This window comes from Acanthopagrus latus, chromosome 8 (assembly GCF_904848185.1).
Source record: "Acanthopagrus latus isolate v.2019 chromosome 8, fAcaLat1.1, whole genome shotgun sequence".
NCBI lineage: Eukaryota > Metazoa > Chordata > Actinopteri > Spariformes > Sparidae > Acanthopagrus > Acanthopagrus latus.
The window spans coordinates 25,633,912-25,650,522 of record NC_051046.1 but is presented as its reverse complement, the minus strand read 5'-3'; the positions used below and the strand labels follow the sequence as shown (position 1 = coordinate 25,650,522).

At 41.5% G+C, this 16,611-nt stretch overlaps 1 protein-coding gene across 7 annotated transcripts in view; it reads right to left on the bottom strand.

Moving 5' to 3' along the window:
- mical2b (microtubule associated monooxygenase, calponin and LIM domain containing 2b) overlaps positions 1 to 16,611 on the bottom strand; it is a 58,862-nt gene that overhangs the window by 15,321 nt on the left and 26,930 nt on the right. For 4 of the 7 annotated variants that reach the window (XM_037106858.1, XM_037106856.1, XM_037106861.1 and 1 more), the window contains exons 8-25: positions 16,190 to 16,447; positions 15,972 to 16,087; positions 15,340 to 15,466; positions 14,836 to 14,926; positions 12,889 to 13,036; positions 11,367 to 11,566; positions 8,799 to 8,887; positions 8,430 to 8,498; positions 8,185 to 8,313; positions 7,124 to 7,288; positions 6,739 to 7,017; positions 6,506 to 6,628; positions 4,677 to 5,174; positions 3,807 to 3,908; positions 3,569 to 3,661; positions 1,685 to 1,871; positions 1,330 to 1,403; positions 81 to 156 (exon numbers count right to left, since the gene is read on the bottom strand). In XM_037106858.1, the coding sequence (XP_036962753.1) occupies positions 81 to 156; positions 1,330 to 1,403; positions 1,685 to 1,871; positions 3,569 to 3,661; positions 3,807 to 3,908; positions 4,677 to 5,174; positions 6,506 to 6,628; positions 6,739 to 7,017; positions 7,124 to 7,288; positions 8,185 to 8,313; positions 8,430 to 8,498; positions 8,799 to 8,887; positions 11,367 to 11,566; positions 12,889 to 13,036; positions 14,836 to 14,926; positions 15,340 to 15,466; positions 15,972 to 16,087; positions 16,190 to 16,447 (2,824 nt within the window). Of the gene's footprint in view, positions 1 to 80; positions 157 to 1,329; positions 1,404 to 1,684; positions 1,872 to 1,901; positions 3,351 to 3,568; positions 3,662 to 3,806; positions 3,909 to 4,676; positions 5,175 to 6,505; positions 6,629 to 6,738; positions 7,018 to 7,123; positions 7,289 to 8,184; positions 8,314 to 8,429; positions 8,499 to 8,798; positions 8,888 to 11,366; positions 11,567 to 12,888; positions 13,037 to 14,835; positions 14,927 to 15,339; positions 15,467 to 15,971; positions 16,088 to 16,189; positions 16,448 to 16,611 lie in introns of those variants that run through there. The other 3 variants (XM_037106862.1, XM_037106859.1, XM_037106860.1) reach the window with 3 other exon arrangements.

Below are 16,611 nucleotides of genomic sequence, written 5' to 3'. Positions count from 1 at the left end.
CCGTCGAGGCAACACACACACAGCCCGGCTAGCACGCCTCGGCCAGCTCAGGCCTCGCCTAAGCAAGGAAACCAGGGTACCTGAGGGCTGGATCTGGACGCTGCCCGTTGCCGAGTAGGTCCCACTGCTCAGGGATGAGGGTGTGACACGATCGTCCTACATAAACCAAGATAGACACGAGGAAACAATGAAATACAACATGACGTTCTATTACACAGCATAGAAACAGCTGACAAGAGTGAAAGGTAAACACAGCCAGTCATCGTAATCCTGCAGACTTATCTTCACCCTTCTGACACATTCTGGTGTGCATCTGACGTTACAACACTTGTGTGATGATTCTTGGTAGTGATCTTACAAGGGATTTGCATTAGAAAAATAACAGCAATTGTTTCCCCCATGAGGATTAAAAAAAAGAAAATCTGGACACCTTTTACATCAGTAACCATGCTAAACACATAACCTGGCACTCCACATTTTTAAAGGAGCTCCCAATGGTGCCACCATATTTGAGTAACATCCTTGGCCCAGATATGGGCATTAAACAATCTTGTGAAATGTTACTGTATTTCATCTACAGGTGGCGCTACAGTGGAAGAATAACCACCATGCATTTGGCCAGTAACTCATAAACTGTGTAAAGCAGTAGTCGTTTATTGACACTGAAATGTATTTACTAGGCAACTGCCATTGTAAATACAACTCAAAACTTAAGTCTAAAATATTCTGTGGTCATTACAGAAATGATACCTGTCTCAAAGACGCCAGATACAGTTTGTACTCTCAAAAATTACTTGGCACGTGATTGGACGAACCATACCTAATATGGTCCAGGTTCAACTGATCTTTGCTAACCTGCTAATTAGGAGCCGACATTGGAGTTTTCAAACAAACAGGCACTTCTCTTGTAGGTCTCACATCTAAACTATACTGGTAGCTGCCAGTAATTCCTCAAAAGGATGCTGACTGGTTAAACTACTGTGCGTTCTGCCACAATTGAAAGGCATACATATTACTTCACATATTGCTCCACCATGTGGTCAGCTGTGCAGCATTTCTTATCTAACCTCTGAACTGCAGGGCAAAGAGTAAACATTATTTTTGTGGTTTATCTTAGAAAATAATAGCATATATCTGCACAGGCTATTAGCAGTTGCAACCCAAGACATTTGCAAATGTTAGTAGCATGCCAGCTAATCATGGAGCAGCTCAATGACAGCAAATCAGTAAAGGAATGATGGCAAAATCATCAATTTTGATGCAAAAACACTTCCAATTCATTTGAAAGTTTCCTTGTCAGTTTTGTTTTGTTGCCGCAGCCTTCCTTACCATTCTCCTTCTGAACCTCCCCGTGTAGATGCTGGACTGGCGCTGAGCATAATGCGCCTTGCAGTAGAACTTTCCTGTAAATGAAGCATTGAAAAATCACAAATCTGCTCAATGTGGAGAGCAGTACAATAAAAAAAAATCTCCTTAAAATAACAGGAAAATACAATGCAAGAAAACAACATTTCCAAAACTGGAACGATTCATCTAAACTGCTGAAAAAGTAACACATCATCCATGTAACAGTTTTGTGTAACACCAAGGCTAAAACAAGGATATAAAGTGTCCACACTACATCTGCACAACAAAAACTCTCTCTCGACATATTTTAAAAGCAGTTGCAGTGAATCAAACGTACCCTCCTGCGAGTCAAAGGTGTGGCCACCCAGACGGAGGGTGCAGTTACAGACGTCACAGCGGAAACACTCGCGGTGGAAGAAGTATCCCTCGGCACTCAGTCTCTCCATCACGTACACCCGCTTGGTGCAGAAGTGGCAGACGTCGCTGCCCCCGAGGCCGGGAGCGAGGTCCTTACGTACCACACACTGACAGGAAGAGGGACAGGATAAGTTTACATGCTGCCTCCAACAAAGTTTAATCAGACTTATTTCCGAGAGCTGCCTGCAATAAAGTAGACAAAATACATTAGTTGTGTGGTCCAGCAGTGAGACGGTAAACGGTTAAAGCAGTTGCACCCATCACAGACAACAGTGGAGACAGTTTGCCATAAAAATCAGTGAAGAATGACGAGAACAATTCTATTAACTTTTTTTTGAAAAGGGGCAAAAATGCTGTGCTGCCAGCTGAATTATGGCAAAAGCAACATGTTTGCAGCTGTACCGTTAAACAATATTTCAACGTGTTTTTGAGCCTGCAAGAGCTCATGTTATTTAAATATCATAATGTTAATGCACCAATTATTCTAATCCCCAGACCTCGCTGTGGTTCTGCTTTTATTGAACCAGGATATTAAAACAGTAAATGATCCATGCCACTCAAGGGTTTCCTCAAGGGGCCCTGACAGTTTAAAGACAAAGAGCTCTTGATAGTTTTTTTTTGCCTCCCGTACAACTACAACTTGTCATCTTTATACTTCAGTTTTTGGACAGATTAAAACAAACAAGGTGTAGTGCATTTTTGAAACAGATCTTCATCTTTCATATGGCTGTTTTTAGTCTTTATGCTCAGATAATCAGTTGCTGGCTTTAACTTCATATTTATTGTACAGACATGAAAGTGGTATTGATCTTTTCCCCTAAAAAAAGAGCATGAGCAGCCAAAATGTCAACTATTAATTTAAGACACCAGTTAAACCCCAAAGATTTTGGGCAGAATGAACTAGTACCACACATCAAGTAAGCTTTCAAGTGAAATGTGCAAAATGGCTCAATATCTTAAAACGTGGAGGAGTGTGAATACGACTAAAGCTGCTGCCAGTTTACTTCCACTTCGATTAAATCCACTAGTCAGGTAATCGACATCCAACTTCAAGTCTCATGTCACTAGAACCACAAGAGCCACACAGTGTAGACTAGAGAGAAAACACAGCATCTCCCGTGTGAACGTATTTCCTTTACAATTTCAGAGGACGACAACAGAATTGTAATTTGCAAATACATGTTCCTCAAAGGTCATATCATGCATTCCTATGGGTCCTAGATCACGTCAAATAAGAAGAACTGTGTTAGACTCGAGTTCAAACAATGTGACTACAGTCCACAACACTACACTACTACTTGTGTGAGTATCAAGCTGATCATCATCATCTAGTCTCAGCTAGCTACACTACAGCTAACAGGCTTTTTCAAACTAATATATGACTATAAGCCAGACAGCAGTTAAAGTTAGCTACAGCTGCATGCAGATGTATGTGAGATTTTAGCCAGCGAGCCCTCTGAGGTAAGAAACCATCCAATACTGCTGCAAACATACTAGCTGCTCTGTTGCCTTGCCCTCATGAAGACAAAGCAGAACCCATTTACCCCTTCAGCCTTGGGAGCCCTCCGTGGCCAGGGAACCAGGGCCTAAGACAGGCAGATTATCCGGCATCAAAGCGCGGCACAGCAGGAAAAATAACTTGTTTTCTTATTTTATGCCTACTTTTCAAAACTGGACTCTTACACATTTGAAGTCATCATATTCAGAACTGAAATCCCTTTTTGTTAAGGGGGTTTCAGTGCTAATGTACTGGACCATGAGGTGTGAGTTAGATTTATCTGTGCAACGTCCACATGCATCTTACCGGTGTGGCATTGGGCCTGTGGTCTGTCTCATAGAGGATGGCCAGTAACTGAGCTTTAGCACCTATGGCGGATGATACCTTTCCCACTGTTCGCTACCGTAACACCAGGGACACACAAGCACAAAGGGAAAGGAAGGAAGTGGAAACCACACAGAGGAGTTAGAAAGATGACAGGTGAAAAAGCAGGAAAGAAACATGATTCAATTTGAAATCATGGGACTGAGGTCTGGACGAGTACCTCTTTAATGTACTTAGGAGCTCCGGTGGGACAACTCTCAGAGCGGACTATTGACTTACAACTGATTCTTCTGGGGGTCTCAAGAGCGCAGCTCCCATTGCACTAGATACACACCAGAATAAACGTCACTTGTACAGTGATACACAGTTCATATCTGTCATATATTTGATTATATTTCTATTTGTGTTCATATTCTTTGAATGTATTTTATGAGCATGTGACTGAAGTATTGAGTCTTGCATGCCACTCAGGTGTGTTCCTCCAATAGCACTATGAAATATCATTGGATAAAGTGCACGCAAAATCTGTGTTCTGAATGTGTGGTGAATCGCACTGTTGTGTAAATGGGTATTTCAAGACATAATTAAAGAAACATAACAATCATCATCTTTAAACTAGTTTAAAAAAACAAACATCCTTTTGAAAAAGGTCCAGTGTGTAGGATTTTGCGACTTCTAGTGGTGACTGAACTGAACAGCCCACATTTCACCCACCCACATGAACAGCCCTCTTTAGGGTCAGTGTGTGGATTGTCCATCCTGGGCTACTGTATAAACATGGTAGTGCAACATGGTCCACTCTGTGAAAGAGGACCTGCTCCCTCTGCAGATATAAAAGGCTCATTCTTCAGTGATGACAACTCAACAGTTCTGCATTTCAGGTTATGATACACTGAAGAAAACCTAATCATGAGAAACATATCACACCTTTGCCCATAAATCCTTCACATTGGACTTTTTACGTGCATGTAGGTTCTGAAATTCAGAGTATGATACTTTGATTGGACATGTGCAAGGTTATTAATTAATTATTATTGGACTAGCAGGCTGTCTTCAGGCAGGCAGTTGGTATGCATAAGGAAACCTTTACCTTCATGTGATCATTTTCATCTAAACTCTTATCGTCACATGTCTCCTGAGCAGTTTTGTGGAGCTTCTGCTGCCCACTTTCCTGCCTCCTCTCATAGTTTTTCTCATGCAGTAAAGAAAGTGGAGGAGAAGACGAGCTGCGGTGTCCATTTTCACAGTTCGTATCAGAGAGCGGAGAGGAGAGCTCCTGGCTCTCGTCAAAGCAGGATGAAGCAAGTGCAGAAGACGTTTTGGTGCTGCATGTGGAGGAATCAACGTGAAGAGAGGAGGTTTGATCTGTTTTTTCAGAGTCAGTGAAAGAGAAGTAAAGAGAGGAGTCTATCATTATCTTGTCCTTGTGTCCAGTAGTGTCCAAGGGGACAGAGGAGAAACCAGCCTGGGCAGTGGGCTCAGGGATGGGGTGGACTACAGGGTAGATGGTGGAGCATTTAGATGCAGAGATAGAGAGAGGAGCAGGAGGAGGTGGGGACAAGCAGGGAGGAGAGGCAGATAGATCCACCTATAGAGGAAAAGTCGAACATAAATTAAAGACTGAGTAGAATAGAAGGAGGAGAGTTAAGAGAAGATAACTTAATCACTTTAAAAGCTGAGACAAGTCAGTGACACGTTTCAGTTCACTTCTGTTGCAAAACTTTCTCTACCAAGTCAATCAAAGTCTTGATGAATGTAGTTAAAGGCCTTGTCAGTTGTACTCGAACAGCTTCAACAATTTTCTCTTAAATCTAAAAACTATTTGGGTTATTTTAAAATGAGATGTTTCTGTTTTTTAGATGAAATTCCAACTGCTTTGAAGTGGGCAGTGCTCAGTCAGAAAAAAAATTAACACATATTTGCATGCACCAAGCAAGAAATAACAGTAATTGAAACAAAATGATGAAATCAGACTTGCATGCTTGCCACACACACCACACACAGTCCTGATGATGCCAGTTAGGTTATTGAGTGAATAAAGTTAAACTCATAGTAAATAATGCCTTATGATGGATTTCCCAACATTTTACTGTGGGCTATTCAGTGATGAATATCTAGTGCAACAAGTCAACAATTGCCTAAATACATCACTAACATCTGGCAGGTTGGATGTTTACAGATGATTAACAGTGTTGGTGTTAAGGTACACAATGCAGGATTTTCCTAAGATACAATACACGGTTTAAGGTTAATTTAATTCTCGCAGCATTGTGTTACATCTGAAATGTGATGTTATCTCTCTATGCTAAATAAGCAAAAGAATAATAATAATTTGTTGGGAATGTTGATAATAAGCTTTAGTTGTTTCAAGGCCTGATGGATGAAGCTAATCTTAAGTCTTCTTTATACTGCAATACTACAAGTGCATGGTGGTGTCTGTGTCTATGATTTGTTTAGGACATTTTTCAGCCCTACACACCCAGAAACAGGCAAACCAACAATTAAATGGGCCTTTTGACAAATCCCAGCGATCGGAAAGATTGTGGCTGATTGTTGAGTCTTATTCCCATGTCAGGAAATACCGACACAAACATTAACCAACAGATCTCAGCGAGCTTTTAACTACACTTTTTGAACACAAGAAACCCTGCAAATAACAACAAGCTACATGCAGAGATTGTACAAATCGGAAGCATTCTCTTACTGTTGAGATGTAAATAACACTAAACATTTATACCTGAAATACTGAAAACCATCTGTTATAATTTATGTGGTCATTATTCTTTTTTATAATTATATTTGTCAATTTCCAAAGAACTTGTCTTAAAGATCATTATGAAGATGCATGCCATTATCACGACCATGCAATAGTGTCAACTGTGACATTTGTCAAGCATTCCGGTTGTTGCAATACACAACCTGAGATTTAGGAAGAGGAGAAAGAGGAGCAGGAGGAGGTCTGCTGGAGCCAGGAAACAAGGAGGAGAGGAGGACGGCTCTGTCCTTTATACTCCTCCTGGAAAACTCTCTGGCAGACAGTCTCTGCACAGACAGCGGGAGGTGGTGGGAATCAGAACGGAACGTGAAAATGGAGTTTTCAACCAATGAGCTTCATAATGAAATATATTGGACGAAAGTGGCATGAAATTCACCTGCTGTGCCGACGTCTCTGACCTCTCAGAGGAATGATCGTGATCAGACGCGGTCAGAGAAGAAGCAGAGAAATGTTGGGTTGTCAGGTCAGGAGAGGTGCGTTCTGGGTAGCAACGTGTGGAAAAATTAGGGCTCGGTGAGCGGGGAGGACTGAATGGACTCTTAGAGCGCGAGGGTGAAGGAGAGCGACTGAGGGGAGGAGATTTGGGCGAATAGAGGAAGGTGGTCTGCTCAGCCACAGCACTGGGATTCTCCAGTAAGCGGAGGTAGATGGAAGGCTGACAACAGGAAGAAGAGATGAGGAGCAGGAGGAAACAAAAGAGGAGTTAATCATGTGCTATGTACTTGTAACACCTGAATGAAATGCAGTCTCAGAGGTGTTACCTGCCACTTGGGGCGAGGGGGAGGAAGAGAAATAGGAAGGGGAACATCCTTGGGCCTTGCAAAACGGGGGTTTTCCCTGTCGTCCTCCTCCTCTGACAGAGGAAGTGGGGTGGTGGAAGGAGACAGAGGAGGAGAGAAGGATGGATCTGATTGTTCCTCATCAGACTGACGCAGGAGGAAAGGAAAGGGAAATAGGACAGGAAAGGAAAATCAAGGAGAGGAAATAGGCCTGAGAGATTAGAAATACATACACATTTTGAACAATAGTAGAGTAGCAAACAACACTGAACAGAGTAATGGCTTGCCGTCTGTCCTCAGCTCTGGGTAAGTTATGGAGCTGCTCAGCTGTAGCTGCCTTTAGCTCGTTAGCTCAATTAACATTCCATCTGACAAAATAAACAGAAACCTGGGCTTTTTAAGTTTGGTCATAGTCAGAAACTGTGGAAGGTGCCAAATCACACAAAATCTAAACTCCCACATAATGTCACTTCTTGTACGGAGGCAGATGATAGTCATTAGAATTTTAATTTTATAAACAACTTATCTCTTGTGTGATATTTTACCACTAATGAGCACTTAACATTGAAATGTCTCCATGCCACTGAACTTTTGGCATTGAAACATTTTACATTGAAAACCTTCTTCCTGAAGGTATGACATTCTGAAATCCGTAAAATATGACTTCAACATAAACCCACAAATATATAAGAGGTCAAAAAATGAAACCGGTCAATTTAGATTGATGACAGTCAGACACAGAACCTTCAAATTACTGACGATGAGTAGTCAGGTCAAAATATTTCAGACTTAAAGTTGTATTAAATGTGAACAATAGTGATATACTAATGATACTGTACTACAATTTCACAAATCAGGCATTCAGTTGCTTATCAAATCAACATTATTTTGTCACTGTGATGGGAGTTGATTCTTCAAAGCTTGTTAAATCACTCGCTGTCACATAAGAAATAAATTCAAGTCGACCCTCTTGGGCATGAGAATTAATCAGGTGTCAAAGTCCCTTCTGATATGGGACTGTCTTCAGCCTGTCCCCCTCTCACCTTGCTGCGTATCTTTGCAGTCGATGAGTTCTCCTCAAACTTGGCCAGCAGCTGAGTTGCCATGGAGCGGACCTTGTTCTCCCGCAGCTCCCCGTCCTCACCAGCAGGGGGGGCACTGTGACAGGACAGCTGATGCCACACACCAGGGACACAGAGGGGAGGTAGCAGGGAGTCCAACATTAAATATAATTCCTCATTAACTAAAACTGGGATGTTTTACATTTTAGACCTCCAGTTGAACTTACCTCAGAGAGGTAGTTGTTGCCTTTTCGCCGTCTCTTGTTCACGGAATCGTCTTCCAGTTTCTTGTCATCCTGTGACAAAATTCATTCACAGAGAATCGTGTGAGCTTCAGATAGGATGGTTAACTGGTGGAAGAGTTGAGCCTGTTAACTATATCATGTGAGTTACTGTTTACATGAGCAGACATCAAGAATCCCTCTAATCACTATTTCAGATTGATGTTCCGGATTAGATAACATACATTTTACAAAAGATGCATTGATCTATATGTTAGCTTATCAATATCTCAACTACTGTGAATAGCTGGCTGGTGATCAGTGGGAAGTCCTTGAGGAGGGTCATTGAAAGCATCAGACGTATTTCAGCTTTACCCTGGGTATCCTCTTCCTGGGCTGGTTCATCGTTTTCAGGTTGGCTTTAGCTGGATATTCTTCATTGTTTTCATCTGGTTCTCTTGAACCTGGAATATAAAACACAGTCATTAAGATTGCATTTAGCCTATTTATTTATCAACACTCTTTCAGTTATTAAGTAGGATCCTGTTGACATCAAAAGCCCCCATATAAAGGTTTCCCATTCACAAAGAATCAAGATTAGGTAACTGCAGCAGGGGGGCAAAAACATTATGGCCCAAGTGTGGACATCAGCAGTATCTAAAGGACCAGTGTGTAGGACTTTGTGTCATCTTGTGGTAAGGTGGCAGACTGCAACCAGCTGAACACCCCTCACCCCTCAGACGGTGGCTGCTAAAACCTGGAAGGCCCTCTCTAAAGCCTGTGTGGGGAATTCTGAAGTGGACCCACTTCCTCTGTAGATATAAAAGACTCATTCTATGATAATGAGAATGCGATTCTTCCTTTAAAGAATGAAAAACATCATGACTCACACACTAATGAAAACATTATAACAAATATTATATGCCATTTCTGCCCCTAACTGACAGTCAAGTGTTCAAAGCATTAGAATAACATTTTGTATGCAGCATTTGCAGTCACATTTCCAAAACCTTTTAGATGCACGGCTCACACTGACAGTCATCTGTTGTAACGTGACACATAATGCTCACCAAGACAACAAGAGAAAAAAAGAGAATAGCAGAGAGTAGTATAAAGAGAGTAACGCCAGTAGGTAATTGACACATAAGGATTTGATAATGTCAAAATAACTGATTAGGTTGCCCAGAAAAAGCCACTGCAACACCAGCAAACACTTACATTTAGCTGAGCTGGATGAAAAAAAGGGATGTGTATAAAGAGTTATACAATTAGCACAATGTGTGTCTTCCTCAGACTCTACATATTATTTAACCATCAGAAATTGACGAAAGAAACTTTGCATAACAACACACAGAACCTAGGCCCATTATAGTACAATGGCAGTGTAGAAATAATTGCGGACTAAAAATAACCAAACCAAAAACTTAAGCTCTTGCAATGTCGCCAAGTACATTCCCACCAAATGGACTGTGAAAATAACTCACTGAGGATAAATGGTTTTCCCAGCCTTTCAGAGGTGAGGACTGCTCTGTGGTGACACTGCGGTCCTCAGGACATCAACATTAAAGCATGAGAAGTGAAACGTGGCTGCAGCTTACAGCGGTACTGTGACCAGAGCTGAGTGATTGGATATGGCTTCCACAGACATAGCATGCATACCAGTCATGTCTCTGGCAGGGACTAACCTGACCACGGTTGTGTAACGTGCAACTCTAGCTGACACGGTGGATAAAATAGTCCCTGAGCCTCCGTTATGTCAAGTTCACATGAAAGTTCACATGAACCTATACAGAATGCACTCTATACTGACCAAGACAGAATCTGAGAGGTTATCTGCATGCCTCAGCTTTCTGAAGACCAGTCTCTCTTAACTGTTAACAGACATGGAGATTTTTTTTTTTTTTTGCGGTAGACTTCCCTAACATAGAGGGTAAAGTAATACTTTATCCTTCCTTTTGGAGAAGAAAGCAAAAGAGATTCTGTTTTCACAGCTTTTTTTGGTTTGGTATAGTATTACACATTTTTTGGTGGTCAGGGTGAAACTCTGTGTCCAACTGTGCGCTGCTTAGCTGAGGCAGGCACTTCCCCATCTGTTAGTTCTGTATGACTAAAACCCTTTTTTTTATATGCTGGAGTGAATTTGTAAACCAGACTGTCCCTATAGTTTATTAAGGCTGCACCAAATGCACCACATTAAAATCTTCTATTGAGGCTTTCCAAATGTCTGTCATAATATGGTATGATGCAAACACCCTTAAAAAAAACAGAGCGAGTTATTAAGTGATGCCGTTTTGATGAAACACAGTGAAAGCAGATGACTTGAGTAATTTACTTTAATAGTGTGGGGGCTGATTGAGTTTTCCTGGTATGATAGTTAAATAAAAGTAATTAACAGTGCTGTTAGATTACTGCTAGACCGCGTGATTATTACAGGTGTGCCTCCCTTTTGTATGTGGCAAGAGAGATAACAAAAAGTCGTCTACAAATATGGACTGAAACAGAAGAGTTTGTTAAATAAAATCCTGCTGTGAATTTTGTATATTGACTTCAGAAACAGGGTTAAGCAGCCACCACTGGATTAGAAATAGTATAATACAATATTATTGTAGCCTAAATTTATCTTAAACTTGTTGGTGCAGCCCTACAGTTTCTGGTGATGTTGTGTAAAGTGTTTTTTTTTTGTTTGTATTTTTTGCAGTAGTGTTAATTTTGTTTCAAGTTTTTAGTAAAGACCAGCCTGAAATTTAAGAGTAGGAGAACAGAAACTTTTTGAAGTAAGCTTTCACTGCAACCAGGAAACATTACTTTCCATTTTAATACTAGACTTCATTCCTCATCTAAGCTCTTATTTGATATTGTAACACTGAGCTTCACAGCAGCTGACAGACTAAGTTGATGGACCCTGTTTTGACTCTCTTTGACAGAAGCAGGAAGAAGCCTGACCGTTGTCGTTTCCAGGGGAGTTCCTGAAGGCCTCGTAGAACTTGGAGAGGTAGAGAACCATGATCAGCTTGTCTGGTTCGGCCTCCGCAGCCATCTCCTTTCCTGTGGTCACCGGCTGGATGCCAAACTCTCGCTCAGCCAAGTCAAACGCCAACTGGTTGTTCCCCGCCACGTCCTCCTCGTTAAGAGAGTCATAGTCACTGAGAAAGAACAAGTGAGGGGAGGTTAGCCTATGAGTTTCTATTTTCTCTTCAGACATCCTCTATATTCACAGAGCTGGCTGATGGTGAATTGGCGTAACAGGTGGAGGAGGACGCTGCATCTTATGATTAGTTTGGGTTTTCTTTCAGGTGTGATGAACAAAAGAAAATAATAAAAGAATGTCATGCTGAATTAAATGTTCTACCTAGCACTGGCACATCGGCTATGGTAGAACACACAAGGCTGCAATGGTCACAAGAGAACTGAACTGAAGACTGCTTTGTCGTCCATCATCTCTTTACTTTAAGTACAGATCATGTGTGGAATCACACCTACCTGCTGTGACAAGGATTAAGACAAATTGCGTCTCCTCAAAGAAATTATGTCATTGTAACCAATCACTCTAACACTTTAATTTGCTTTCTCAGTTGTGTGTGAGCAGCCCGCCTCAAGTAGGTCAGTGTGGACTGTATGACAGCCGGTTTTCAAATTAGATTAATCAGGGTTTAAGTTCGCCACAACCAACTGGATAGACATACAGTAAAATCGCATGCCACTGAAAAGTGGAGCAACAAACATGAAAATCAATAGAAGGGCTCTCTTTTGCAGGTCAAACAATAAGTAGCAGGACAGGAGACAGAACTAAAATAGAAACAGGTTGCAGAGGATTAGGATGCCTATTAGCCATCAGCTGATTCGACTCTACTAACAAAGTTAAATTAATCTTCATTCGGGTTTAGGAATCTTATGTTAAACCCAAATCCACAATTTTGTGTGCCAGTTCAAAGCTTTAGTAAATTTGCAATCATACAACATTGTGCTGCACTCTTTGCAGATCTGTCAGAGACACACTGTCCTGCATCTTGCTAATAAATTAAACATTAAAATTGTTTCTCACTGAACAAAACAATATACAATCCACTGTAATGTCTACACTGGATTATGGAGACATCTTGTATGCTCATGCTACTGCAACTAAACCTGAGCCACTGGATGCCATCTACCATGGTGCCATTTAAATTTTCACTTTTCAAGTTAGCCATCACACTCACCCCTGTGAGTGACACAGAAAGGTTGCATGGTAATCATTGGCAGCAGCATAATTAAACCTATTAATTCCCAAATATTTCAGCATTGGGAGCTGACTGTTTGCACACAACTTCAATAAAACTATTCATTTCATCCCTTTGGAGAGGGCCAGTCTGAACCTGACTGTAAGTGACTTGTTACACACCTGTGAAAACATAAAACTGCCAAGACCTGAAAGACTGTCAAGATTTCCCTATGAATACATTGTGTTTGCTTTTGTGTTTGCGCTTACATGATCTGAGGCCTCTGGCGGTGTATGAGAGCGCAGAGGGCCAGGCCGTTCTTCCAGGAAGAAGTGAGGTTGGTGACATCGACCCCTCTGTAGCCCTGAGTCTGCTTCTGACACCAGGTCAGCAGCCGGCCAGGACGCACCTCAGACTCTGCAGGAGAGACATAATGCGGTGAGGTCGTGTCACACTGCCGTACAGTCAGCTTGTCATTTGACTTACTGTAACTCCATGACAAAATTAACCTCTCCATTTAACAACCACATCGTTTCTTTCAATACCTATGTTTCTTGACTTTACAGTACTTGATTTGTATGATATTTATTTCCTCTTAAAATGTTCTGCACCAAAATATCAAGGTGAATTCTTTGTATGTAAAAACCCACAGACATTAAACACAATTCTCCCTTGAATGTTGTGACTTGAGAGAGTCAGCAAACACAGAGAAAGAAAGGAGTTTAAGGCCTCCTCACAAACGTTCCACAACGTTTTCATGTCTTTTAGCTCCACATTTATTTTTACACCCTGCAGCTTTAATGTTTTAGTTCTGTCTCACTGCTGTGATGAACTTTAATTCTAGCAGACTGAGATAGCTGGAGGCAGCTCTTTCACTGTTAAAAGCTGTGATAAACCCACTTAAAATGACCTCCTGAGCACCAAACAAGGGGCAACATTAATGTCTAGCTGGAGCACGTACGATATAAACTGAAGACAACTATTGGGATACATTTCTAAACAGTTTGTGGGGATCAAAACAGAGCTAAATGGAGGGTGAATACCAGACTTTCATTCATCGAATGGCTCAATAAAAAGCTACTGTTTGCCAGAACATAGAAAGATAAAGCGATACCATGTCATGGTTGTGTTTACTGCAATTTCTTCCTCCCCCAAGTGGACAATAAACCTATAAATACAGTTTTAACTGGTGACTAAACAACAATCTTGCATCAAAGTGATGACATCTTTATCGGCCCACGTACTGTCTACCGGCCTCACCCTGCTTCTGCAGAGTAGAGCAGGTCAGCACACGTCTGTGAGAGGCATCATGTTGACCCTCATGTGGGTGTAATGTAATCCAGCTGTATTGTCTGTGACGAGGTGTGTCAGCCTTTGACTGAGATAAGGCTAAAGTTTCCCCTCAGTGGGGACTGGAGATGCATTCACTGTGATGTCAGCCTCTGCTCCCCAGTAAAACCATACCCAGTGCAAAACTGTTGAGACTGTTACATAAACAAAAGCTGAGGGTCTTAATATGACGTATAAATATATCTAGAAAAGCTTTCATGTCATGTTATTGGGGCTGTGGATGCATCTAATCCCATCGGTGACTCACGGGATGATCAGATTACAATTACAACATGTCAGGGAGCTTTGAAGGAAGAATACAGCCCCATCTGAGAGCCGGCAGAGATGCTCACTGTCACTGGTTTTGTCTAAAGGTATCTGGTGAGTCTGCAGTCTATTTTTATTATAGCAGCATGAACACCCAAAGATAGGCTTTAATCATACTATCCCTATAATCACTTAATACTTAATGATGAAGAACTTCCATAAACTCCATTCTCAAATTTATTTTCGGACACATTTTCTTTAAAAAGCCTGCTCTGTCAAACCTGCTCTGTCAAAACATAACTCATGACTAGCATGAAACAAAAAAATTATTTTCATTATTCGGTAAAACCCTAATGTTCTGTCCACATATATCAAACACAATGTGAGCAAAGTGTAATCTAAGAGTTAGCTCCATTGTGCTGTCATTGCCTCACATTATTGTTAAGGTATGGTAACTCCAGAGTCTATGATTCAATAAGATATCACTTTTTGTCTCTCATCCATCATTAATTCATCAATATTTCCACACACAATGACTCTGAATGTACCTGTCAGCCATCAACCATCACTGTGTGCATATAGTGAGGGGAAACAGAAAGTCAGTCTGCACTCCGTCTCACCTCTTCTGGACAAGTTCACTGATCTACGTGTGGGTGCTCCACTTTCCAGGTGACACGAGTCCTGTTGGCCATTAATGAATAGGTGACGCACCTGACAGGAGAAGATATACCAACAGTCAGTTCAGACTGTAAAAAGGCTTGAAACCAGAGCAGAAAACGTCTAAAACAATCACAGCGCCACTTGCATTTGTTCTTGTTCCATTTAGGGGTGTACTAGGGTGGTGTCACATTTGCACAATTGTGGCAGAAACACTAGTATGAGCTCACTGGTAAATAGAAAAGTGGCACTGTGATTCATTATTGAGTTTATTTAAGAGATATTCACATTTTTGAGAACATATATAATAATTTTTCATAATTTAAATGAGATTTAGACATTTAATCCATTATCTCTGTCTCTGAGCAGAAGAACCATGACTATCTTTTTTCCCCCTTGGAAAGCCTGCTGTAACTTTATTAGGAGTACTGCTAAGTTTTACTCTTATTATATAAATGTAGACTGACCTGGTGTGGGCGAACACAGCTGGAGTTGAGGTTGGGGTAGCGGCTGGCGGGATCAATGGTGTACTGTTCAAAGTTTTTACTGATGTTCTCTGTGGTGGTCTGAGGCAGCAGCCGGTAGATACTCTCCCTGAGGAACAGCGAGGGCAAGACACCTTTCAGATTCAAGATTCTGCAGCTTCAAAGATCCTAGAGCTACACTGCAACCACTTGATGTTTCAAGACATAAAAAGGGCATTTAAACTATAAATGAAGACCATAAAATTAAATCTGCTTCACAGAACAAGCATTTACCAATCCAGACTGGTTTATTTGAGCTCTGGTCATAACATTATGAGAGTGAGAGTGATGCCAAGACAAGGTTCAAGAATCCAAAAATAGAAATGGTTCATCCTGTTGGGAGCATGAACCATGTCAGCTCATGGGAAGCCAACTTGACTTGTGTCTGGCCAGTAGTTGTTTCGTTACCTTGCTTTACACCTAACTTTTGTACAAACAAACAGATTGTCCTTTAATATCTGCACAGATGCATGTTTTCATCAGTATGAAATACAGAGAAAATAAATCATAGAGCACACAGACAAGCTCATCCTCTCCATCTCAAGTTACAGGAAGTGGAACATAAACCCACCCACCTCTCGGCTAGTATCTCCAGAGGGCTCCTGCCCTGAGCCCAGCCCTTCACCATCCAAGCAGCATCAAAGGCTGCCAGGAAACCCCGAGCACAGCCTGTGCCCATCGGCCAGAAGGGCTTTAAACATAAAACATGATGTCAGGGGGAACATACACAAGCCAGAGTTTCAAAAAATTCTGATAACACACAACACCGACTGCTGTCACTGCTACATCTTACCTCAAGCAGACTGTCTCCCACCAGCGCGACCACCAACTGATGTCCATGCTTCTCCCTGATCAGGGCAGCGTTCTCTGAGGCGTACATGCTTGTGAAGTCAAACATGGCTACATCTGGTTGACCATAGTGGTTGATGGCGTAGTCAAGAGACGGCAACTGGTAGTTTGTGCCAAAGTCAGCTGCCTCACGGGCGTAGGACAGCAAAGCTTCCTGGTTGACGTTGTCGACGCTCAACAGTCGCTCCGTCTCTATATAGTCCTGTTGGGAGCAGACGGGCGGAAACTAAATTCAAATTTGGATCTAAAGCAACAATCATCAATACTTGTATATAAACATCAAATAACTATATGTAACAGTGAAGGGGTCACTTGTTGTGACAAGACAGAATTATAACCATTTTATGTCGAAGAACCCAGGTGGAT